At 39.3% G+C, this 26988-nt stretch overlaps 1 protein-coding gene across 3 annotated transcripts; it reads left to right on the forward strand.

Moving 5' to 3' along the window:
- The first annotated feature begins 12909 nt into the window (after positions 1-12909).
- Positions 12910-22493, forward strand: LOC107820499 (uncharacterized). Of its 3 annotated transcripts, XM_075229539.1 has the most exons (5): positions 12910-15278; positions 19224-19476; positions 21218-21420; positions 21592-21817; positions 22168-22493. In XM_075229539.1, the coding sequence occupies exon 1, from the start codon at positions 13040-13042 to the stop codon at positions 15161-15163; it is 2124 nt and encodes a 707-aa protein (XP_075085640.1). In that variant the 5' UTR covers positions 12910-13039; the 3' UTR covers positions 15164-15278; positions 19224-19476; positions 21218-21420; positions 21592-21817; positions 22168-22493. The 3 variants fall into 3 exon arrangements, with proteins under 3 accessions (XP_075085640.1, XP_075085641.1, XP_075085639.1); XM_075229540.1 differs by lacking the exon at positions 19224-19476; XM_075229538.1 differs by lacking the exons at positions 21218-21420; positions 21592-21817; positions 22168-22493 and having other exon boundaries at positions 19328-19978.
- The last annotated feature ends 4495 nt before the right edge of the window (positions 22494-26988 follow it).

Consider the following 26988-nt stretch of genomic DNA (forward strand, 5'->3'; position numbering starts at 1 on the left):
AAGATTCTTAAGAGACTCTCCATCAAGTCCAGATGCACTCTTGGGTTATTATAACATCACATTTATCTCTCCTACTCGTTCTGTCTTTCTTAAAGCCTTGGAACTTTAGCTAAATTGCAAATCTGTGATTAACTCATTCTAAGAACTTGCAAGCCTTTTACATTTGATCTATAGTACTTCCTTGGGTTCCATTGTCCCTGACTCTCTAACAAGTATAAAACCCTTTTGCAAACCCTACTCTTAGTTTCTAGTATCATTGACCCTGTCATGTATATTGTCACATACGAAGAATTTACATTTCTTAACCTTCCATATTATTTTCGTACTAGTGGTCTATCATTTGCATATCCTCTCAGAGAATCACGTTACCCCTTACCACTTTTCTAGACTACACATGTCTTCAACAAAATATCCAAGCATCATAGCTACACGACCCTACTCTCATTTTATTAAACTTAAGTAGCCTCGCCATGGCCCTTCCCTCCCCACTTGGGGTGAATGTTTCGTATTTCGACACAAGTCTTGAATTTAGCAATTTGAGGGACACATGTTTCGCATCTCTAGTCCTCTTGTATATGATTGACTATTAGGGAGATTTAAGTCCCCATGGTATTAACCTCATAAGTTCTCTACTCGTATTCAGCCATGTAGGCTTAGGATCCAAATCCCTCGTGTCAATATCCTTTTTGGAGTGTAACACCACTTCGCACATTCCTGGGATTTTTTTATAACATCCATAGTGTTAGGGCCTTCTCATTGTGGGTTCATTTAACTCTCTCTTCATAACTTCTTGTCTCCCGTGAGAGACCTACACATTTATCATTACTCTCCAGGCTATGCCTTTCATATATCACGTGCCTATGTAGCAAATTTACATCTTTGAATCATACACATGGTTCCCACACTATCCACATGTACTAGTTAAGCTTAGGTCTCATTTATCAGGTCAATGACTCTTTGGAGGTGGGTAATCACTTCTAGCACTCTTCTCATATAAAGTATGCTCATGGTACTATATACTTGTCTCATATGGTCATACTATTCATTCAACATGATACATGTGCCATCTGTTTAATATTCAGGCCTTTACCCTTTCATCATGTCACAAGACAACATTACTTGGAATAAACCAAAAGAGCATTTAAACTTACCTTGAACCTCAACGCACGAGTTGGAGGAAGAACAATTTCACAACCAATTTCATCACACGATTCAGAATATCAAAGGGTATTATTCCAAAATGCCCATATAGCATCCTAATTATAGATGTGGTCGACAACACACCGATAATAAGGACTCTACTAGACATGGCTCCAAGACATCCTAGGACTCTTTAAAACCTTAAGCTCTGATACCAAGTTTGTTACGCCCCAAAACAGAGGAGTGCGACCGGCGCTCAACCGAGTGAACCCGACTGAGCAAGCCTATTTAGATTTCCTTCTACCCAATCTTATCCACGAATGGAGATAATACATATTTTTATTAATTAGACAAAAGGTGTTCATGTCTACAATGCCAATTCATTACCAATAGTTTTATCATTTTTAAAGTCTCAAATGGACAAATAATACAGCCACAACATAATATATTTTGACTTTTCCAGCACCAATACACAACCCACACTATGTGTACGGAGCCTCTATAGATAAAGAAGAGTACAATAATAATGCCGGCAACAAGGCCCTGGCTATACCTCAAACAGAATACACAAAGAACAAAAGATACATGACCCCGGGATGAAGTAGGGCTCACCAAGTCAGCTGGAAAGAAGGTGTACTGCTATCACTGATCAATGTCTCCTGCTGTGGAACCACCTGCATCCGTTTAAAGATGCAGCACCCCCGACAAAAGGGACGTTAGTACCGTCGAATAGTACTAGTATGAAAACCAAACACCAATTTAAGAATTTAGAAATATAATATGAATATGATGAATCAGGGCGGAAATAGGATAATACAGATAATCGTTTAAACCAGAACAAGCTTATTAAGAGCTATCAATAACATTTATAGCATTTAAGATGAGGTCCTTTGTAACCATTTTCACACAAAGCGGCCATGCCGCCTCACCCGATGTATGCAGGTGGAGGTGTAACTACAATACCACAACTCTACTCAAGCGGCCCTGCAGCCTCACCCCAATGTATGCAGGTGGAGATATAACCAAAGTACCAAGAACCCACACAAAGCGGCTATGCCGCCTCACCCCAATGTATGTGGGTGGAAATACATCAACGATACCAATACCAATACAAAGCAGTTATGCCGCCTCACCCAATGTATGCGGGTGGAAATGCATCAACGATACCAATACCAACACAAAGCGGCTATGCCGCCTCACCCCAATGTATGTATATGTGGGTGGCAGTGCCACAACAATACCAAACCTATACACAAAGCGGTCGTACCGCCTCACCCCAATGTATGCGGGTGGAGGTACAGTCCGACAATACCATAATCCTCACACAAAGCGGTCATGCTGTCTCACCCCAATATATACCGGTTGAGGTGTATCACAATCACAATATCTATACCATAAATCCCCACACAAAGTGGCCATGCCGCCTCACCCTAATATATGCGTGTGGAGGTGTATCACAATCACATTCTCTACACAACTTGGCATAATAACTTTCACATAAATCACTACTAGAAATTATAACATGTAGATACACAATCCATATTTTGGGACACATCCTCAATTTATAATGCAATATGATAAGAGCATTTGAAACAAGAATTTAACATATATCTTCATCACAAAACTTATCACAATACGCGATTAGAAATCAACATCTCGGAACTTACAAGGATAATGGGAATTCTAATTCTTAAAGAAGAGTTTAGCCAACATACCTCAATTGAGCTTCCTTAAACTCTAAAATGTTCCGAAATTCTTAGCAACTTCAATATATTGTAGAAATATAACAAATTAAATCAAAATTAGGAAGATGATCATGGTTCTAGCTCATTTGAGCATTTTATCAAACACTAGGTGTGCATAAGGTTTCAAGGTCCTTTTATGGAGAATTCCATCATCCCACAACCCAATCTTTACTATGCTTAGTTCAACAATATTCCTACACACCTTGATATCATATGCATGTAAAATAAATAACTCTCATGCCCAAAATTATCTTGCTAATTATCCACTTCTAGACAAAATTAGAAATTGAGGGTTAGGGTGTAGAATCTTACCTCTAGGATGAAGACCTAGTGAGTTTCCCTTCTTAATCTTCCAAAACTTGACCAAGAATTTAAGAATAATTATTGAAGAACACCTTCTCACTCTAGGGCACTCTCTCTCACTCTAAAATATCAGATTATAGCTCAAAAATGGCGAGTGTATTTAACGAAATAGGGTCGGGCTTTAAAAACCCAAAAATGAAGATCCGGAACAGGTTCTGCGGTCGTATATGCAACCTCATATTGGTTATGCGGACCGCATATCGGTCGCATAATTGGTGTCCAAAGCTGGCCAAAAATCTGTCCTAGTCTGCGGTCACTATGCGACCCGTAGACCTGTTCTGCGGTCGCATAATGCACCGCAGAGCAGTTATGCGGTCGCATAGTCACCACATAATTGCCACCAAACTGGCCCTCTCCAGCCTCACTTCTGCTGCCATTATGCGGCCCGCACCGCGTTCTATAATACTCTACACATAAAACCAATTCAACACCATGCAACATTATTTTCTTTTGCAAAACTTTTACGGGGCCTTACAGCTAGGCAAGTGATACTGTACGCAAGTCCACACCTATATAGTGAGGGTGCGTTAAGGTGAGTTGATGAGATAATATGGTTGGCTTACTTTTCGTATGTATGTGGAGGGAACCTGACGTTAAGCACTAGGGCCAGCCACAAAAGAATAGGTTTGAATTTTGATATATACCGTCTTTCAACTGACCTTTCCAAACCATGCTTCCTCCATAACCGACTCTTGTTGCCAAGTCGAGGGGGCTTGGCTGGTACTAGGCTCTAAAAGAGTTTTCTTCGAGCGAGCGGTCTTTCTATCTTTTTGGGTTGCATTCCCAAGGTAATGCTTTTTGTAGATTGAGATGGATTGATCTTTGCTATCGTACCTCCTCCTTGTCGAAGCAAGGGACTGAGCGACGAAGCGAGGCTTGGAACCCTTCAATTATAAATTGGAAGATGCCTCTCACAATGGGTAGGATTACTGCATTTCTTATATTTGACTCTTCTATTTGATAATATATATAGGGAGTTGGGGCAGGTTGAAGGGGAGGGGAAGTCAATTTAAACATAGTGCCACCATAACCCTAAGAAAACGAGATTGGGTTTGTGTGTGTAGACTATCCTTGGAAGTGTCTATTCTACCAAACCACGGGATGCAGCCGTAGATCGAGCCCTGGAAGTCCTCTCCTTGATATTCGATAAAGTTGCTCTCGACACAAAGGATATACAGGGAAGACTTGCTCTAGATCCCCAAGTCTCCATGGTCGTTCTGCCCTACAAAGCCAAAATGAAAGGCCTTCATCATAGGCTAGCATAGCAGACAATAATGTGAAATCCAGGAAGGGGAGGGGGAATGAATGCCAAATCTGAAGCAAACCGAAAAGCTAGTTCCCTTTGTCCTGATTTATTGGACAGGTGCCTTGTGAAACATGTTTTATGGAATTTCACTCTTTATGTAATATTTCTTTTCTTACTAATTGAATTCAGGTAGAGAGAGGAATATTCGATCAAAACCCTTAGTCCAATAGGGGGATAATATACATTCAATCCGGATAAGACACTGAGATGAAAGACGAATCAAGCAAGAAAGGCAGAAAGGGGGCCGCTTTCTCGAGTGAGAGTTTTTTTAGGTTTTGTGAGGCCCCGTAAATATTTTACCTAAAATTTGGGATTTCGTGGTGCCGGAGTAGACTATGTGTTGACGAACGTGGAGATTCTTCGCGGCGAGCTTGCTCACTGCGGTATGGACCTTTTGGGTTGGACAGTGCGCTAGGGAGTAAAGGAAAATTTTTGGCAGAAAAAGACACTTCTGCGGCCCACTATGCGGTCGCAAAATCATTTCACGGGTCGCAGAATCATTCTGCAGGCCGCAGAATGGCCGCAGAATGATGCAGAAAACTGGGCAAAGTTTGGGTGACATTGTGTGGTCACTATGCGATCGCAAAACCAGGTCTGCGATGCATTATACGACCGCAGAATAGGTCTGCGGACCGCATAATGGTCGCAGATTGGGGCAGAATTGCCCAATTCCAGAGCACCATTTTACGGCCCATTTTGCGGACCGCAGAAGCATTATGCGGTCGCATATGCGACTGCAGATCTGTGATGGGGCTCCTTTTTATCTAATTTGTTTTACCCGACCCTATTTCGATATATTAGAGTAATGGACCACTTCTGAAGAAAAACATATATTCTAGAGTGAGGGAGTACCAAAGAGTGAGATGGGGAGTTCCTAAGCCCATCATCTATCAATTCTTGCTCAAAGTTGAAGATATTGTAAGAAGAATTCACTAGGTCTTCATCCTAGAGGTAAGTTTTTACTCCATAGCCCTCAATTTCGTGATTTTAAATGAAAATAGGTAATAAGCCAAGTAAATTCTGGGATGTGGGAGTTGTTTATTTTACATGCATACACCATCTAGGGTTGTGGGAAGATTGTTGAGTTCTTTTGGGTAAGCTTCGGGTAGTGGGATGATAGAAACCACCATAGAAGGACCTTGGAACCTTAATATACACCTAGTGTTTAATAAAATACTCAAGTGAGCTAGAATTATGAACTTTTTCCTAATTTGTGTTCAATTTTGCAATATCTCTAAATAGATCGAAGTGGCTAGGATCTCTGGAACATTTTAGTAATTTAAAAAGGGCTTGAGGCAAGGTATGTTGGCTAAACTTCTCTCTTAGAATTGAAATCTCATGATGATCTTGTAAGTCCCGAGTTGTCCATTATGAATTGACTTTTCTGAATAAGTTTGACATCAGATGATGTATATATGTGAATATGTTCAAATGTGTTCCGGAATATTCTTATTATATTGTGCTATTCTTCGGGAGAGTATTTGAAGTATGAGTATGTATTAAAATGTTATGACTTCAAGTCAAGTCCAAATGAAAGTGATCACATCAAATTGTATAAGAGATTATATGTGTCTAAGACCCTAATTTGCTCAAGTATATGTTTAAAGTCTTAATTTGAAAGGCCTTGTTGTTGATTATCCATGATAATGATTGAAAATGGAATAGTGATCTTGAACTATGAAGTACGACCAATGTGCCAAGAATGATATTGCGTTATGGCCAATGATGTCAATAAAATAAATGACATGTAAAAGAATATGAATTGAGTGGTAAATACTTTTAATAACAAATGCTTTGGGAGTATCGATTAGCCACCGAGGAAGAGTAGGTCGGAACAACCTAACCTCGAAACTACACGAGCCGGTGTAGGAGTGATTGAGGGGTAAATCCCCGTATTAATATGATGAGACTGTTTCCCCTTATATGGGATGGGATTGGTGTTTTGAGATGTTTTCCCCTTAAATGGGATGAGATTATTGCTAGCTAGATGTGATGTAATGTCGACCCACACGACATTGTGGTGAGACGGCTTAGCCAATCGGGCTGAGATCGGATGCCATGCCGCACACATGGTGGTATTGTGAGTATATGTCTCGGGATGAGACTGCATAGCCGATCGGGCTGAGATCGGACTCCGTGCTAAAATACGGTGGTATATCGATGCTAAAGATATCCCAACATAAATTACCGAAACCTACTTGAAATTTACGTTTCCCTTAATGTGACACTTCGATACCGTTTGAGTCTCTTGTTGATATCATGTTTTATTCTCCATTTTCTGTTGCTCGTTCTATTAAGAGGGTGTTTAGTCTTACATACTAGTACTATTCCATATGTACTAACGTCCCTTTTGTCGGGGGTGCTGCATCTTTAATGGATGCAGGTGGTTCCATAGCAGGTGGTATTGATCAGTGATAGCAACACACCCTCTCCTCAGCTGACTTGGTGAGCCCCACTTCATTTCGGGGTCCTGTATCTCTTATCCTTTGTACATGTGTTTTAGGTATAGCCGGGGCCTTGTTGCCGGCACTATCGTAGCACTCTTTTGTTTCTCTTAGAGGCTCCGTAGACATAATGTGGGATTATGTCTATTTTGGGAAATTTAAAACTAAAAATATTGTAATTGTATCATCTGTCCCACTTTAAGTATGATTGTACAATGTACTGTTTTGAACATTTGTTAAGGACGTAACTAATGGAAATGAAATGGTGTTGTTCACATGACATCTTACTCACTAATTAGTGAAATGCATTCGTCTCTTTATTTGTGGGTGAGTTGGGTAGACGATACTATGCAGGCTTGCTCGATCGGGGTAACTTTGTTGAGCGCCGGTCGTGGGGCATGACAGGTTTCTCCCAATTTTCCACTCTTTCTGTGAGGCAAAACCTCACCACACTACACTACACTTCGACACAAAAGAAGAGGACCGGGCACTTTGTATCTTCGTGATAGGAGTTGGCAGTCATCTTTAAGGGAACTTCAATCTAATACTCATTATGGATTAACTCATGTTTCCACTCACTACTGGATTGAGGAAGAGGCAAGAAAGTTGAGCTATACCTCCTTCCTTCCCTGTGGTTGACTACTTTTTCTTCCTTTTTCCATACTTCAGGAGGAAGAGATCGCCGAGTTGAACTTCCACTGGTGATGGCGATTCCTTCTTGAAAAATAGTATATTTAGTTGAATCTTCATATTCTAATAATAAGATCGAATTAATTCCTATTCGAAAAGAGAATTTCATCATACCTGGCTTTCCTAACCTTACAACTAGCACTGAGACTTTACTTTATCAAGCTGGAAATAGGGAACTCCTTTTTGGAACTACCTTTGATCTTAGGCTCACAGCTACTAGGTGCGTACCCTTCAACCTAGCCCCAAAATGCTACTTCAACTACAGCAACAAGGGAGAAATAGCCCCGTCTATCATGACTTTCTCCGCTATTTTGGTAACTGGGGAGACAAGGTGAGGGGTGAACCTTTTGTCTGATTCAATTTGATGCTTTCAAATCCGCTTAAAGAGTACTTTGGTGTCACTTAGTATAGGAAAGTGTCTGAATCTCAGATTGGAAAAGAAAATTATTGTCCTCCGGAGGCCGACTAAGGCTTATTAAATATGTTCTAGTCTTCTTATGCACATGTGAAAGTTTTTTCCTGAATTAGCCGGCCTACACTTCGACTACTAATAATGGGATAAGACCTTACTACTATATAGGATATGTTACCCTCTCTCCAGTAAGTGCAATGAAGGACTCTCGCCTCACTCGCCCATTTGACTTATGGCATCATCGACTTTCTTTTCAATCAAAGCGATTTCATAACCATAAAGAAAGACCTCTCTTTCGGGATCAGAGAGGTTGTTCTCTTGCATGGTGTGCATGTCTTTATCATCTCAGACCGCGGCACGCAGTTCACACACACTTTTGGAGAGTTATTCAGCGTGAGTTGGGTACACAAGTGGATTTGAGTAAGACATTTCAACCTCAGATTGATGGACAGTTCGAGCGGACAATTCAGATCCTTGAGGATATATTGAGGGCATGCATTATTGATTTTGGAGGCTAGTGGGATCATTTTCTACCATTAACGGAGTTTGCCTATAATAACAGCTACCAGTCTAGTATCCAAATGGCCCCATATGAGGCCATATATGGGAGGCAGTGTTGATCTCTGATTGGTTGGTTTGATCCCGGTGTGGCTAGTTTATTGGGCACAGACTTGGTTCGTGATGCTTGGATGAATATAGACTGAGGAGGATCAATTGATTACATAGTGGTTGTACCCATGGCAAGGTCATAGAAGATGTCGATATGAGGCTACACATATGTGATATCTCTTGTGAGAAGGTTGGGGGTTGTATAATTTCTTATGAGGTTCCTATGAAAATTTTTTCCTTCTATCTAGTGGGATGTATGTGTTACGAGGTAAGTCTGGATCGCTCGAGGACGATGGCACGACTGTCACAAGGATGAGTATGCATTTATGCTGATAATTTGGGATGTGTTGATGTTAATATGATATGAGCTTATGAGAAATTGAATTGAGTAACATGCGAGATCATGGTAGCTAATACAGAGAAGTCATTGTAGGTTCTTGGGTGATGTGATTGTGGCTTTAACTCTAGCGGGGGAGTCTATCACCGATGATTGGATCACATGGTCATGTACAGTTGTAGTTTCTGGACTAAGGTATGCTTGTTTTACATTTATGGTTTGATACAACTTGTGGGGATTGATACAATTAATATATACAAGAATGGAATCTTAGAGGGAGTTTCTGATATTGAAATTTGATTCTAAGGCTTATGGGCTAAGGTTGAATGAAGAATCTTCAGTCTAGATTGTGTTAATAGAGTCATATGGATTAATATGGCATGGGATAGCTAATGTGTGTGTGTATGAAGAGTTTATTTAGTTATTTGATGGCTTTGGAATGACACTTGGCACGTTTGAGGATGAATGTATGTTTAAGAAGGGCAGAATGCAATGACCCGACCGGTCCTTTTTAGCTTTAGCATTTCTTTCTGTAGTTTGAGACCTTGAGTTGCTCCATGTGATGTATTACGACTTGTTCGGGAATGATTTGGAAAAGTAACTCTCAATTTAGAAACTTTAAGTTGGAAGAGTTGACCAAATTTGACTTTTGAGTGAACGACTTAGAAACCAGGATTTGATGATTTCAATAGGTTCACATGGTGATTTTGGACTTGGCCATATGTTCAGATTTTGTTTTGGATATTCCTAGAAGATTGTGACTCTATTTGTCGGAAGTTAGCAATTTGAAGAATTGAAGAGTTTATAGGTTTTACCGGAAATTGACTTCGATGTGACCAGATTTCGATTATGGTTTTGAGATCTTGGATAGGTCCAAATGGTTGATATGAACTTGGGTGCAACGTTTAGTTGCAATTAGGAATGTCAAAGTGTTATTCAGACACATTCGGCGAAGCTGATTTTTTTTTAAAATTAAGAGATGGATTTGATCTTCGATTGTTGTTTTTGATGTTTGGATCCTTGAAATAATTTTGAATAAGTTATTTGGACTTGTTAGCATAATTGACAGGGTCCCATGGGGCTCGAGCGTGTTTCGGGTGATTTCAGACCATTTCGGATAAATTTGCACAACTAGTTTTCTTGTGTCTCTGATGAGCTTCGCGATCGCGGGAGGTGCATCACGATCGCGTAGAATGTTTTGGGAGATGGGAGCCTTGTGCTTCGCTTTCGCAGGGGTGTGTTCACGTTTGCGAATTGTAGGGGAGCTGCTCAACGTGATCTCATGGAGTAGCTTGCATTTGTGTAGAGATTGAGGCAGGCTGGAGGCTTGGCCTACGCATTCACGATGGGCAGCTCGCGTTCGCATAGAAGGGTGGTCCGTTGGTCATCGCTTTTGCGATGAGGTTTTTCCAGGTGGGTGCATTTTGTGTTTAACGATTGCGGAGCAGTGGGTCGTGATTGCGAGGGGTATACCTGGGCAGGCTGTTTTAAATTGTTATTTTGGAATTGTGCCCATTCTCGCATATTTTGAACCCTAGACTTGGGGAGGGGCGATTTTTGCAAGGAGATTTTCATACAAGGCAAGAGGGTAAGTGATTTCTGCTCATTTGTGATTATATTTAAAGAATCTACATGAATTTTAATCCATCAAATATGAGTTTAAAGGGTAAAAGTTCAATTTTTGATATGAACTTAAGAGAGTGATGTTGGGGCTTTTGATTTTTAAATTGGACCCCGATTTAGAATTTAATTTTATATTTGGAATCGTGGGATTATGAGCAAACTATATTTATGATCAATTTCGAATTTCGGGCCTGGAGCCCGAAGTTGTCTTTCTGTTGAACTTTTGATTTGAGTTAAAAATTGAATATTGTTTATATGAAATCAATTCCTAAAGCTTATATTGACTTATTGAGTAATGTTTGACTAAATTCGAGTCATTGGTGTTGGATTTGAAAAGAAACACGATTGTTGCTAATTGAAGCTTGTCGGGAGGAGGTAAATCTTTTACCTATCCTTGTAAGAGGGAATTCTCTATGTAGGTGATCTATTTGCTACTTGTTACTTAATTTAGGAGCCACTTTTTTGCGAGGTGATGCACGTATATGCGTAGCTAGGCTGTGACCATATCCGGTAGAGTTTAGCTTATGATTATGCCTATTCAAGTTTCATTGATTTTATGACTATGTGATGACTCGTAATTATGGCTTAAAATCATGTTTAAGATTATGACTTGTTGAATTGAGCATAAAGGATTATTTTTTCATGTTGAGTTTTTTAATTACTCTTTAATCATATACTTGTTTTATTTGATTCATGATTGATGGTTACGTGGCTTAATTTCTTCATGTTAAATATTATGAATGGGGTTTTGAATGCTAAAAACTATTTACTGAACTGTTGAGATAAACTAAACTACCTTATTAGCTATAACCATCTTTTAGCCATATGGGCTTTTATCCGCATCTTTATTATTATGTCTGTTACTTTTTTATTATATTATTTTATACATATGCACATGAGTTGGAGAGTTGGATATTGCGAAAAGATGAGAATTTTGGCATCAAGGAAATGGTGAACAAATATTGATTATTGATGATATTTTGGTTGGATCGAGTTGCACGCTACAATTGTATTATGAGTCGATCGGGTTGCACGCCACAACGGTATTATTATTAGTGGATCGGGGTACCCATAATTGCGCTTAGATATGGATACGTCCCTCCGGAGTAAGGTGATTACCCATGTTACTTTGGGTTCTGTGAGCACAGGTACCCAGGTTGGTGCTAGTTTGGATACTTGACTAGTGTGATATATATGATTTTGTGCAATGAGGTTTTGGTATTGGATCATGAGCATGCATTTGTCGCATAGACTCATACAGTGGCTCTTAGATATATATGAATATTGTTGAACTCATATCATGATTATGAAAAGAATTGAGATGGCTGATATTGTATTATATCTCTTTATGTGAAAAGCGTGTCTAAATTCCAAATTTACTGTGTTCTACTGATGGAGTTGATTAATGATATCATACTTTATTCCATGTTCTAATTATTTTTCATATGCTTATTTGATTTGTTAGTAAGTGTTGATACTGACCCCTCATTGTTACTTCTTCGATGTTAGACTTGATACTTACTGTGCACCGTAGTTTTATACTCATACTACACTTCTGCATATTTTTGTACAGGTTCTGAGACTGGTATTAGTTGTACCAATCGAGTTGAGTAGGAGTATTTTATTGAAAACTTCGTGGTGAGCTGCTTCACTTGATCCGATCCGCAAAACATGGAGTCCTTCTTCCCTAAATATCTAATTTTGTCTATGTATTTCTTTTCCGATAAATGTTATTGTTGTTTAGTTGAAACTAGTTACTCTCATTAGATGCTCGTGATGATGTGACATTGGGTTTTGGGTGCTTGTTAGATAGTTGTAATCGTGTTTAGACCTTGTCATTGATTATGTACTTATGATATTGATTTATGACTTATTCTGTGTTATTATTCATATCACGAATCAGTTGATGACTTATATAATTGGACTCTATTATTGTTGTTGAGTGTTGGCTTACCGGGTTAGGCGCCATCGTAGCCTTTCTAGGATTTTGGATCGTAACATCTGCGGATCCGGATATCCACGACACACCTATGTCTAGTCGAGGTACATTGGCTAAATGTATGTATTTTTGCCAAAAGATTAATTAAAAGTCCCAACATTTTTGTATTTATAATTTTGTCTCCACTCCATTTAATCTGTTTTTACTTTTTAGTCATTGACACACACAAGCTTTATTGTGTAAAAAAAAAGAGAGGAGAAAACAAAGTCTGCTAAAAGAAGTCGCTCTTTTTTTAATTCAAGACGGAGGGTCTCTTTGGTTAAATTCTCTCCATGAAGCTTAGGAGGGGTCAAACTAATAACACAGTAAAGAACAAAACATATTCGCATACAGAACTGAACTCTGTGATTTCCAAAGGGGAATGAAAGAGTATGAGAGGGTTCTCCTCTCTAGCTTCAAGGGCTTCTTCACCTGCTTTCACAAATCTCTCTAAACAAAACCACAATTCCCTCAGACCCATTACTCCCAAACCCTCAAATCTTGACTCTGTTGCGACCACTAGCTGCACCACCACTGAACAAACTTCACCCGGTAAGTCTTCATTGAACTGGAGTTCCAACACTTCAATTGCAGCTAAAAATCGAAACCTTCAAGGAAGTAGTATTGATTACGAATATTTTACTCAGATTCTTGCAAGAAATGACTGGTATTTATTGCTAAACCATGAGTATAAAGCCAAGAGGGTTACTTTGAATCAGCAAGCAGTTGTTAGTATTCTACATAATCAAGAAAATCCATTACACCCTTTTAGATTTTACATCTGGATTTCGAATATTTGCCCTTCTTTTGCCAAGAATCAATCAGTTAAGGGGGTCTTAGGTAATGTACTGTATAGAAAAGGTCCCCTTTTGTTGTCAGCTGAGCTAGTTCAGGATATCAGACACTCTGGAAATGTAATTACTGTGGATTTGCTTTGTGTTCTGATTGGTAGTTGGGGGAGATTAGGCTTGGGGAAGTACTGTGCTGACATTTTGGAGCAGGTTTCTTATTTGGGACTCGCTTCTAGTACTAGGTTGTATAATGCAGTGATCGATGCGTTGGTCAAGTCCAATTCACTTGACTTAGCTTATCTAAAGTTTCAGCAAATGCAGGTGGATAATTGTAATCCGGATAGGTTTACGTATAATATTCTCATTCATGGAGTTTGTAAGGTTGGGGTTGTGGAGGAAGCGATTCGTCTGGTTAAACAGATGGAAGGAGCGGGATACTCTCCTAATGTGTTTACTTACACCATTTTGGTTGATGGGTTTTGCAATGCTAGAAGGGTGGATGAGGCTTTTGAGCTCTTCCGGAGAATGAAGGATAGGAATATTGTTCCAACTGAAGCTACTGTAAGATCATTGGTTAATGGGGTATTTCGTTGTATGCCACCAGATGAGGGTTTTGAATTATTATCTAGATGGTTAGAGAAAGAACCTGCCTTGCCTAATATAGCTTTTGCTTCCGTGCTACATTGCCTTAGTACTAATTCTTTGCCAACAGAAGCAGCCCAACTTTTAAGAATATCAGTTGATAGAGGTTACGTCCTGGATAACTCTACTATTAACATTGTACTGACTTGTTTAATCAAAGGATTAGAGCTTGATGATACTTGTCAGATGTTAGACTTTATCACTGTTCGAGGTATGAAGGTTAGTATTGATATATATCTTGCACTTGTTGATGTTCTTTACAAAGCAGGGAAAGTAGAAAAGGGGAATGAATATTTGTTCCAGATGTTTAAGGATGGTCTTGTATCTAACACATTCTTCTATAACCGGGTCATTGATTGCTGCTGCAAAATCAAAATGATGGACAAAGCATCAGAGGCTTTTAAAGACATGCTTCAGAGAGGTCTCACTCCCAATCTTGTAACTTTCAACACTCTTATTAGTGGACATTCTAAGGTAGGGGAGGTTGACAAGGTTCGTGAGCTACTGGTCATGCTACTGGAACATGGTTTTCGACCAGACATTTTCACATTTAGTTCACTGATTGATAGCCTTTGTAGAGTAAATCGGATTGACGATGCTTTAGACTGTTTCACAGAGATGGTAGAATGGGGAGTTGCTCCAAACGCTGTTACTTACAATATCTTAATTCGTTCACTCTGTGTCCTCGGAGATGTTGGTGGATCAATGAAATTATTAAGAAAAATGCAAGATGATGGAATAAAAGCAGATGTTTTCTCCTTCAATGCCTTAATTCAAAGTTTTTGTAGGATGAATAAGATTGATGAGGCACAAAGGCTTCTTGTAAGCATGTCGACACTGGATTTGAGCCCTAATAATTATACTTATGGTGCATTTATAAGGGCCTTATTTAACTCGGGGAGATTTGATGAAGCTAAGAACTTGTTTTTGTCAATGGAAGCAATTGGATGCATCCCCGACGCTTCCACATGTAAATTATATTTCGATTCAATTGTCCAATCAAGATGTAGTGAAGAAGCTCGGGATGTTTTAAGGGAGTGCAGGAAAAGGGGGATGCTATTGGAACCCGTTACTTCTTCATAGTATCTTTTCTTTAGGAGTGATTATCACTTAAAGCCGACAACCTACGCTGCTCGTTAGCCCACCATGAACATAACATTGCTATTGTCTCAACAGGCTGGAGCCGAATGTAATATAGGTATGACTGATTTCCTGATAAGTTACTATAGGTTTGGTGTTATAATCTCCTCTATGTCTCTGAGCTTTTCCTCGTTTTCTTCTACTTCTTTTGTTGCCCTATACACTTTTATTTTTGATAAATATGTCTGTTTGATTTCTAAGTTGTTAATTATTTTGATGTTTTTCTAAATAAAAATATACCTTCTTCCAATCTTTGCTCCTTTGGTCACTGTATTTGCAATTATAAAATCCTAATGGTAAAAGATGCTAAGGAGGCAAGAAGGACAAAAAGAATTACTAGACGGACAGGAGCTTAAATTTTATTCCTTTCCCGAAAACGATTTTCAAATGTCTTGAGAGGGAAAAGTGGGATTTAGTTATAATATAGTGCCAGTCTAATGGACTAGGACTGGACAAGTGTATAAAGTAAAGGCGCTACTCTATGACTCCTGATGATCAGATGTTGACTTTTGTGGTCATTTTGTGGTCATAAGTTTTCCTAATTAATTGACAAAATCAAAAATAGAAAGATGTCACAGGACTTTCTCAATAGACAAATATCTGTGTATTCTGTTGAGAGATATTTTCTCTTGTTTTAAATGTTTCTATTGTATGCAATTAGGTGTGACCTATTACTACTAAGCAGCAGTTCATAATTTATAATGTTAGTTGAAGCATCTAATATAACTTGTCAACTGGGAAAATTGTACGTTGGGCTTAATTTGTAACAGAACTGCTTTATTCTTCTTTGTTTCGGTGAAATATAAACAGCATTAGTCAGAGATGGCATATGCAATCATCTTAGTGGAGTCATCAGGGGTTTTAAAATATAGCAGTCACGTTTTGCTGTCGGAGCTAAATTTCAGGACTGCTCAGGATGTGTTGGCATGGAAAATTAATTCTAGACTTCTTGAGACCATATTCGTGAGGAACAGACTTCTTAAGGTTAATTTTATTTTGGTCAGCAATGGCAGTCAGATAGGATAGGGCTTGCTGTGAGGTGTAGAAATAATCTGAAAGTTATCTAATGTGTTCTCCATCATGACAGCTAGAAGGACTACAATTGCTGAATTACTTAAAAGTGCAGTGGGCAGTAATCATTTGACTTATCTTTTAGTAAACCCCAATTATGATTATAGAACGAATTGATGTAGAAGAGTCTTACAGAACACTAATTGGCGAGTCTGATAAATTAATATGGAATATCCGGTAAATAAGATTCTGATAAGTTAATATGGAATGGCGTATCCACAAGATGCTTTTCAGTGAAGTCATGCTATAACATTTTACTTAATGGGGATGGGTCAAACCCGATATTGTTGTCGTTATGGAAGTCCAAGGCACCTAATAGTGTTGCTTCTTCGCATTGAGTGCAGCGTCAGGTTCCACCTTGGCAGCCAACAATTTGAGGAGGCCAAGAGTTTCAGTGAGCTGTGTTGTATGTATAACGCTCATGAAGAGGATGTTGATCACCTCATTCAGCATTGTATTTTTTTTTTCATCCTATATATCAAAGAATTTCATCAGTTGTTCCCTGTTTCTTTCCCACCTTCCTTCTTGACCATAGACTGTTATGCAACTATGTCTACATTCACAGGCTATGCTACAGTAATTTTTTCTACCATAGATGTTTCTACATGTGTTGTGTCTCTCAGGGGTTTAACTATATCTAATATTATGGAGAGTCTTCTTACAATGATGTTTTCTTTTCCTTTTCGAAATACGAAGAAGTGACTGTGGAACTACTGTCAGTAGTTCACTCAATTACTTCTTGTGAATGTCTAAACAAATGAAAAAAGATTACTCCGTGATTTTTTGAATATTCCTATGACCTACTAGTAAGAAGCTGTTGAGAGCTAGGTTTCCTGAATATACGTCTTCCTAGCCGGTCCTAAATTGATGAAGGAAGAAGCATCCAGGTGTACGTCAACATTTTAGTCGGTTTTACCTACTATTGCTAATCCTTCAATATTGTAGCTTTGAATTTTGGATTTGCTGTTTGTAATATACATTTTGTTTAATATTTCATGGGTTAAAACCAATAACTGTAGCAGAGGCAATGGTTTATTGGAGGACAAGATGGACACGACGAAGAAAGACTGCCTATGCAATTTCCATACAATTTGGGAAAAAATGGTTTAGTAGAATGTTTGAAGGATTAAAACTCCATAGTTTAAGGTTGTGTTCCTTTTGTATCTAATCTCTATTTTAGGTGTAACAAGGATTCTCCAGTTTGCACAGATAGTTGGCTTGATTTGGGTATTTTTAATTACGTTGTACATATTATATAATGTTTGTAGAGCCTTTATTAAAAAAAAGGAGAAAAGAATCATATTATGTTCGCAGAGCACCCAAAGGTGACCTAGCCGTCAATGAAGTTGGAATGGACTCAACTTCCAGTGGAGGCAAAAAAGTTAGATGATTTCTTCACATCTATTTAAGTAGTGGTGGGCAGAGTTATCCAATAACTTTTACTAGTGGGAAGTAGCAAGTACCTGGTGAAGTAGTCGAGATGCACACAACTTTGACTTGGACTACATCATCATAAATTTTTTCTATAGCACTTTCATTGTGGGATATCAATTACATAATTTTGAAAATAAAAGAATTGTTGTAGTTCGGGGATTTGGTTGAAGTCCGACAATACTTTTGGTGGTTTCAATTGGACAACGTTGTCCATGTAAAATATTTGTGCAATTGGAGATTTTCTAATAATGGTGAACTAGCAGAAATGATAGGTGCATATGTGTGAAGTGATTCCCAGTTGTAGTTCATGCTTTTAACTTCTCTGGCTTAACAATTTCTTAAACCACAAGACTTACATTATTCAATAAAAATTATTAGATCTGAGATGGTATTCTGTGGCTATCGCAACACCCTTTACTTTTAGGAGATTTCTGCAACACCTCTGAGTCTTTGGTTTCCAAGGACTTCCAATCTTTTAGCTATTGATAATGTTATAGAGACTTTTCCACTAAGCATTGTTTTAGATGCTCCTAGTAGAAGAGTATTTGTATTAAATTATTCTTGTTTTTAGGACTTCTGTTAGAAAAGTGTATGGGGTTAGAATTTTCACTCATGCATTTATGTGCCTGTACCACAATTCTAATAGATCTCCCCTTTTATATGAGGAGTGGCTTTGCTTTTCCAAGGAGCAGCAGTCTTTGATTGATCTGCCTTGGAAAAACAGCAAGTTTAACTTTAGGTATCTCTCTAGTAGGTTGCTTCGATACCGCAATTTAGTTGCCGCACCCGTGTCGACACGACACTAGTATGGGTGTGGGTATGTGATCCATGCCGGATCTGGTCAAACAATTTTGGGTACTTTGATCACGACGGACGGAAAAAGTCTAGACGAGATAGAATTTGATTCCCGAAATCATAACCAAAACTAGGGTAAATTTGAAGAAAATAGCATACCTTCTCTAGGGAATCAATCCTTTACTTATCTACAACTTGAGAATAAAAAAGAAATCCACACTTTACAAGCTATACGTAAGTATTCCACAAAATTTCTCATACTTTAGAGATATTTTTAATTATTTTTAGTCGGATCCCCGCACTTGTATCCGTACTAGGATCTGTATCCCCGAATCTTAGAATTTGCATCTCGAAGGATCCGATCTCTAGATCCGCACCCGTGTCCGAGCAACTTAATCTCTCTATAGAAATCTTGATGTTGTATATCTGATTGAGTTGCTGTTTAAGCTGGTTTACATTATAATTTGCTTGTCCTGGATTGCGAAAGTTTCACTTTGTATATCTCCTTTATAATTTGCTTGTCTTGGATTGCGTAAGTTTCACTTTGTATATCTCCTCTGTGACATCTTGATGTTTTATATCTACTGGGGTTGAAATTCTGGTAATTTTTTATATTTCAGCTTACTTTTTTCTTCAAAATGAGGATGAAGAAAATTTTTATACTTAAACTTTTAGTTCATTTTCATCCTTCTTTTATGCGCAGGAAGTGAATGAGCTGTTAAAAGCAAAGTAACATGCACTCGTTTTTCTGTGAGATTTGGAATAATAATGAGGTGCTTAATTGATCTTAAGAAATCTGATTTTCAGATCAAGGACCTGACTAAAGGAAGAAGGAGTTACTGGCTCATTCTTATCAATACCAAACCAATACATACTATGGATGCTTCACTGTGAACGCGAAGAGGGAGCCTTTGTTTAGATCTTTTACATGAAACCTGGGTGTTAATTTGTAAAAGGTTTTTCGTCTGCCTCCATACATGATGATGAATCTTTTCTTCCTTTTCATCTCTGTTCTAGTCTAGATGGAGTGAACTGTACTCATGACCGGTTTAAGTCTTTGTGCTCATGCACTTCTATGAAAGAAGTTTTTCTTAACTACTTCAACCATGTAAACAGGGCCAAACATAAGCTGGATAGCAATATAGGTTCCTGACATGTGGTTTAAGCCCCTTCTCGTAAAGGAAATGGAGATATTTGATCATTGAAAGCTGTGTTAGCTGAAAATGTTTTACTTTCAGGGCTTGGTCTTTCACCTTATTTCAATATTTCTCCTATCTTTCCCAGAAGTACTACTGGCTAAGGAATCATCAAAAGTTCAAGATACATCCCCCCCTGTATCAATGTATTTCTATTACTTGGTGCTTGAATGAGGAACCATGACAAGGACTAACGATTTATAAGTTTGTTCCCAGTCACATGTAACATTTTGCTAATTTGAACACTTAAAAGTGAATTCTTGATATTCTGATCTAAAGAATGAATGTAGGTCTTCATATTGTCCCTTATTCCTACCCACCGAAGCTACACTGGCTTGCTTCTGGAGGTTGGGTTTTCTGTTGCTGCTTTCTGACCTAAGACTAAGATTTTAAGTTATCATATTCCTCCATGTAACCTTTAAGATTTTTGCTATGTATACATGAAAAATAAAAAATGTTTCCCTACCAGACCCTGTAAAACTTTTTTGTTTCTAAGACTTGGCATGTATAGTTACCAGATACTTGTATGGGTGGTAGTAGGTATCAATGGAAGAGTTATGGTGTGCGAGCTAGCTCTCGTAAAATTTCTGTTGTATTTATTACTCGATGGGTAGAATTACCCAATATATGCGAGCTGGCACCTCATAAAGCTTTTTTGGTTTTAGGATTTGGTTAGGTGGGAGGTAAAAGGTACTCAATAAAATAATTGTGGTGTGTGCTAGCATATCTGAACGACATAGTTATAAAAAAATTGCCCTTTTCGTTTTTGCTTTTTATTTTAATTTTTAAAAATGCCTTCATGGCGTGAGTTGGGCAACGAACGACACTACATCCAATAGAACTCTAGAAAATTGGAGAGCAGTACTATGTAGGATAACTTCCAGCACAAGAATGGATCTTTTAGGTTTGATTTCTAATGCAAAAGACCTCAAGCAAGTAATGGCCGTTGCAGTTCAACTGCGTTCTGCTTTTAGTCACCTTTTTAGACCGTCCAATATTTTAAGTTTCCATCGAGCAGATCACCCATTTCTTTTACTTTTCCCCATGAAATTTCTCTTGTTTTACTTGACTATTGTAGATTCTTCAGTTACAAGCTTCGTTACAATTCCATACCATAATTGAAATTTTCAAATATAAAATCTACAACCATCCTCAATGTAGAACATTCCCCAAAAATTTGTTGTTTTAAATCTTGGAGAAATTATTCACTTTCTGGAATCTATTACGTGTGAAATACAACAGAAGATCTTGGTTTCAGGCACTACTTGCTTTATATATAATCAGCACAAACTTGTCCTTTCTGAAATGTCTGTCATATACTACTCATTTTTTGAGATGGCAGTTTCCATTAACATGAAGTATTCTCTTCAAGCTTTAGCCGTGACTTGCATCTTGTTTTTCCCCTTCACACTAGGTGACATGCTTTCTACTTTTCTTCTTTTTCCAATGTTAATCTTCTAGTCATCTGACAGTTCATGTGAGTGCAAATTGTTCTTCACAGGGAAAGCAGATGATTATGGGACTCAAACCGCAGCTGCAGGAGTACTTGAAAATGAATATCTGCCAAATTATCGAGGCACAAATGGAGGATATTCATCGCAAAACGGAGATTATCCTCATGAATATGAGGGCGGCACTGGCACAGCTGATGCTCAACCTGGCTATCTTTTCTCTAAAGCTTTGCGATGTTTCAGCGATAAGCAGGTAAGTAATTCTTAGACATCAATGTTCTCACTTAATCTTTGCCTATGTTGCAATTAAGCACGAAAGCATCGCTTATATATGTGAGTTTATAGTTGGAAATAGCATATATATGGAATACAGTTTGAAATGCAATAACTAATGATGAGTAACTTAGTTTAAATGAAGCTGCAGATATACACCAGTTGTGAGGAGGCTTATAGACTGACTGAGACAGGGGATCTCAATGTACCACCTGAATATACCGATCAATATTGCAGCGGACCATGCTTGAAGGAGACACACCTTGTGCTAAATTGTCTTGGAAATATACTGTCACACTTCAGATTCTATAATAAGGCCACCATTAGGGAGCTCGAAGAGACTATCAAGGAAGGATGTAGCTATGGCCCCAGAAGAGGTTAAACTTTCTCCAGTCCGTCTACTTTACTATACAAAAATGCGCGAAAGATATATTGTTGCAAGTGAGAACATTTTGAAAGAAAAACTTAGAGAACATGCTGATGTTATGCTTTTTCTCTAGTATCGAAAGCAAAATTCTTGAGGAGAATATTACCCAATACTACATGATATACTAACCTAATTCTGAAAGGATTTTATCATTATATTTTAACTTGTTGTAGCAGGTAACCTGTCTTATTTTTCAGATTACTAATCCCACCTCTTATACCTGAAGTTGTCTTTTAGATGACTTGAGTGTAAAAATTGTTTTACTATAGAAGTTGAGCTCATTGTACAATGTGGCGACAGGTTACTTCAATGTTGCTGAGCACATCGAAGCTGATGGTGGCACTGCTCTTCGCGCTCCCAAGTTCATGCTACATGGTGTTGTTCTTATGTCTTTGACACACATTTTCTTCCTTTAAAGAAATGTTGAAGTAAGGGTATTGATAGAAAAAGTAGCTTATAGATTTAGATGGAGCATTCTAGTTTTTGGTGTTGTTCAATTTGACAAGTGGTAATGCTGGTAGGTTGTAGTGAACAAAAGCCTATCTGTTCAATGTTTGGTGTTGATCTGGATAAGAATGTTTTCAGCTGTAACATTTATTTCTTGGAAATTCTTGTTCCATTTGGGCGATTGTTGTAGATAAGCACCCCAGAGTGTTTGTTAGATAATTATTCATTTCTGAATTATATGACAAAATTAATGTCTATGCTCGTTAATTCATCTGCTCACCATACCAAAAGGCAAAATTCCTTGCAGGAAAAATAGCACTGAGTAAATTTACAGTCAGATCAGTTGTGGCAAGCTTCTCTCTTCAAAAGAAAAGCCATGTGATCGTTATTTTCAGACGAAAGGAAAAATGAAATGGGGTTGGATAATCTTTAAGGACGGGGCGAGGTTCATTGCAAATTAACATTCTACCATTTATAAACGTGAATCTATAAATGAAGAGATTCGAATTTACAGATATTCATTTCCCAAAACATACGATTATACTTTCTTTCTTGAACGATATCTTCTTAAACTAATTTTTTTGTTGCGAGTTATCTTTTTGTGTGGACCTCCTCAATCAGTACTGCAAATCTTAATATATAGTACATGCGACAACTATATTGAGGAGTAAACAAAGGGGTTCATGACGATGAGAATAATTAAGATTGATAAAAGAAATGCCATAGATATCTCAAGGACTCAGGGAGGATGTAGCATTTACGTTACGGGTCAATTGAACATAAAACTCTCGATATCGAGCATAAATTTATGTGTATAATCCACTAAAATTATAACAAATTATATATATGAATTCATAGCTTTAAAAATATAATGTGTTTAATACTAAGAAGTTAAACCCATAAAATTTCAATTCTGAATCTACCTCTGGAAAGACTCATTTCAAAAGATGAAAAGCATGCCGTGGGGGACCAAAAATAGGATATTAGATCCCTCCCTCCTTGGTACAAGGACACATAAAAAGGTTCCATACTGTCTACACCCCTACGAAACGAAGTGCAAAGAAAGTTGTTTTGAAAGGGTTTATCCGCTCTAACTAAGCATAATAACTTGTGTACTTAATAATATGCTAACTTAATTTTACCTATGTTTACCCTAAAAATTGAGTAACAATTAAACTTATATTGTGGTTTTAAAGATATGTGATTTAAACCAACACCAATTGATAAACAACGAATTAAATATATAAATTGGACAATAAAATAAATCAAACCGGTCTGCAAATAATGCCTCGACCTCGATTCGAGATAGTCTCGAGGTTACTTAATAAGAACAATAGAGGATGGACAGTAAGTAAGACAAAGAAAGCAGCGTATATGTATATTCTTATCAGTGAATCATGATGCCATACAAATGATTGGAACTCCTCTTTATATAGTAGAGGAAACCTAATTATGGTATGTCTCTAATTACAGAAGGATATCGTATAAACAGCTAGTTAACCGCTTCAGATTTGGTCCGTTCTGAGATTCACGCCATGATCCTCGACCAATCACGGATATCCGTCCTGAGATTCATGCCGTGATCTTCGACCGGTTACTGATATCTCGCCATTCCGTTATTATGCTTCCCTCGAAGTCGGTCATACTTGATCTCGATTGTTGCTGGCCTCGGTCTCAACATACACTTCGACCTCTAGGCTTGATGTCTCATCTTCGAGCTCGGGTCTGATTTATTATGAGGCTACCCCTGATGCAACTCCCTTATCTCGATCAAACAGCAAAATCGAGTAGGCCCGATTTTGACCGTATACAGGTAGTCCCCTTGTTTCTTGGAGTGTAACGAGAAGAAACGAACTGAGCCTTTGATTTAGTACCTCGATCAATTATTTCGTCAACATCGTGACGTAAGCGACAGTGCGATTGAAGCGTCGCGTCTGCGCAGTTCCTAAGGTCATTAATTAACGCCAGTTGATGGTCGGCCACCAGTTCTTTCAAACCGCCAAAGTGGCTATTATAAATAGACCACCTTCATAATCTTTTCAAACTTTATATTCAAACTTCTTCTAATCTTCGAAAGCTCTTTTATTCTCTTCAAATCCATCAACTTTGTCGGTTTCCGTTTGCCAATCTCTTATTAAAATGCAAATTCCGCCTTTTCCTTCCTTAAACCTCATATAGCAATGGAAAAAATATCAAAGACCGTTCCTCAAGAAGAAAAGGCCTCCTCATCGCGGCCGGCTGGTGGCAAAACACCGGTGGAGCCACGTATCGAAGAGTGCATCCCTGGGCCATGTGAACTTACTTCCGACTTTAAAGTCGAAAAACCCTCTTCGGTTCCTGGCCGATGTGAGCCCATGTCTAGATACATCTGTTCGATATCCGAAGGCGATCTCGAGCAGGTGAAAAAGGACTGTCATTGGGAGAATAAAGAGGTGGTGATTCCTACCCCCGAAGAGGACATCACCACTCATGTGAAAGGGTTCTTAAGTGTGTATACTTACCCTTTCACACTGGGTTCCGTCGATCCCGTCATAATTGACTTCTGCCGCCAATACCGGGTAACCCTAGGCCAGATCTTCCCCTCTTTTTGGCGTATTGTCATTTTGCTCAGATTCTTCTCGAGCAAGATCGAAGGGATGTCTTTCACCCTCGATCATCTAATTAGGCTATATAACCCTCGTCTTTATCGGGGCAGACTGATAAGGCTTCAGCGCCGAGCCACGAAGGTGCTATTCTCGAGCATAGATGAAGACAAGGATCGAGGATGGATGTGCCGGTTTGTCCGAGTCAGGACCTCCGATTTAATCCCCGTCGAGAAGATGCTATTCCCCAAAGAAACATGAAGCATAAGTAGAACTTCACCGATAACGTTTGATTACTTGTTATGTTTCCTTTACCTCTTCTCATCTATATTCTTCTTTATGATGCAGCTTTCCCCTGGTTTCCTGGTGTAGTCCCGGACCTTGTAGGTTGGGTTCGACAACTGGTTTCAACCTCTTCATATGCTAAGCGCTCGTGGCGTGATTTAGCCAAGGGTCGATGGGAGGCCAAAAATTATGGTAAGTTCCCCTGTCCGTGTTTGATGCCTTCCCGTGAAATACTTCCTTTTTAACTTGATTTCTTCTCATACAGGTCTTAAAGATAATGTCATTATGAGGCCGCCTCCCCTCGAGGAAGAGGAGGTCCCGAAGCCGACCTAAGATAAGAAAAGGAGAAACGCCTCGCCACCAGATACCCCAAGGCCCAAGAAAAGCAGGGCTCAAAAGTCGAAGACTGATCTCGCCGTTCTGCCTGCCGATGTAGTCCAAACACTACGAAATGAAGACGAGGAGGGAGAAGATACCGACTGCCTGCTGGTGGCTCAGAAGAGGGAAAGCATCGAAGCTTCGAAAGCTGCTGAGCCGGTGACGGTCGATGGGGTTCGGCCGCAGAATAAGGTGATCTCGAGGGAAGGTCCGAGCAAAGTCCTCAAATCATCGGGTGTTGATGATGCCTCCTGCCGTGAGGAGCAACCGGCGGGTATGCCCGAAGGGTCTAGTTCTGAGGCCCTTCAAAGAGAAGAGAATGCCCCAAGTGACTCGCTCGGGACATTTAATATTGATGATTCGCCGCCCAGCCCCACGTTCTCTGAGGGGCAGTTTCAGAATGCCCGGTCCATGGGGACCCCCGATGTAGGGACGGCCCCCAAAGGGGATGATATATTTCATAGTTGCTTCACGGGGGTCGATGATGTTTCCGACCTTGACGCATCACTCATTTTTGATGAGGCTCAGCGGCTTCTGAACCAAGTGAGTTTTAGCCTATGCTACCATGCTTGCGTTTGTTCTTATTTCTCTAAGTCTGATTTCTTTTCTTTCTGTACAGGCTACATCGCTCCATCGAGAAGCATCTTCCAAGTACCGAGCTGAGCTGGCCCGATGTGAGGCTGATCTCAAAAAGCTTACGGAGGAGAGAAATGCCCTCAAACTCCTCTATGTGCAAAAAGAAGAGGAGTTCATGAGCATTTTAGCCGAGCTGACAAGAACTCATCGAGATCAGACCAAGCTCATTGAACGAGTAATGTAAATTTTTGGCATCTTGTTATGTATTAACTTGATATTGGAAACTAACACTTTGATCCTGCAGGTTCAGCAGAAGGCCGAATTGGTTGAGCAGCTTCGTGAGGAGGCCAAGATGAAAGAGGCAGAGACTTTGGGGTGGAAGCAGAACATGGACCGTCTCTCCTTGGAGAAAAAAAGCTGTTCGGGCCCAACTGTCTTCGGTTGAGCATCAACTCCAAAGTGTGAAGGAGGAGAACTTGGCCCGAGCCTAGAAGGTTGAAGAGCTCGAGACTCGGTTGGCCGCTGAGCTTGCAAGGGCCCCCTCTGAGGCAGAGGCGCTTGTGGCCTCCTATCGAGCTGATGCTGAAGCCGCTAACACTCGGGAAAAGGAAATTTCTAACGCTACTGAGGTTAGATTGTCCCGTGTTGCCAAGCATGCTAGGCGCCAGTCTCGAAGAGAGACTCTTGAGGAGGTACATGTTCGTGGCTTCGACCTCACGGCTAATATCGAGAATGCAAAGGTTTTGGAGGAAGAGGCCGGAGCTTTGCTTTCCGATGAAGAAGACTCCGCGAGTGGATCCGAGAGCGGAGATGAAGATGAAGCTCCCGAAGATGCAACTCCCGAGGCGGACTA

The sequence above is a fragment of the Nicotiana tabacum genome, chromosome 14 (assembly GCF_000715075.1).
Source record: "Nicotiana tabacum cultivar K326 chromosome 14, ASM71507v2, whole genome shotgun sequence".
NCBI lineage: Eukaryota > Viridiplantae > Streptophyta > Magnoliopsida > Solanales > Solanaceae > Nicotiana > Nicotiana tabacum.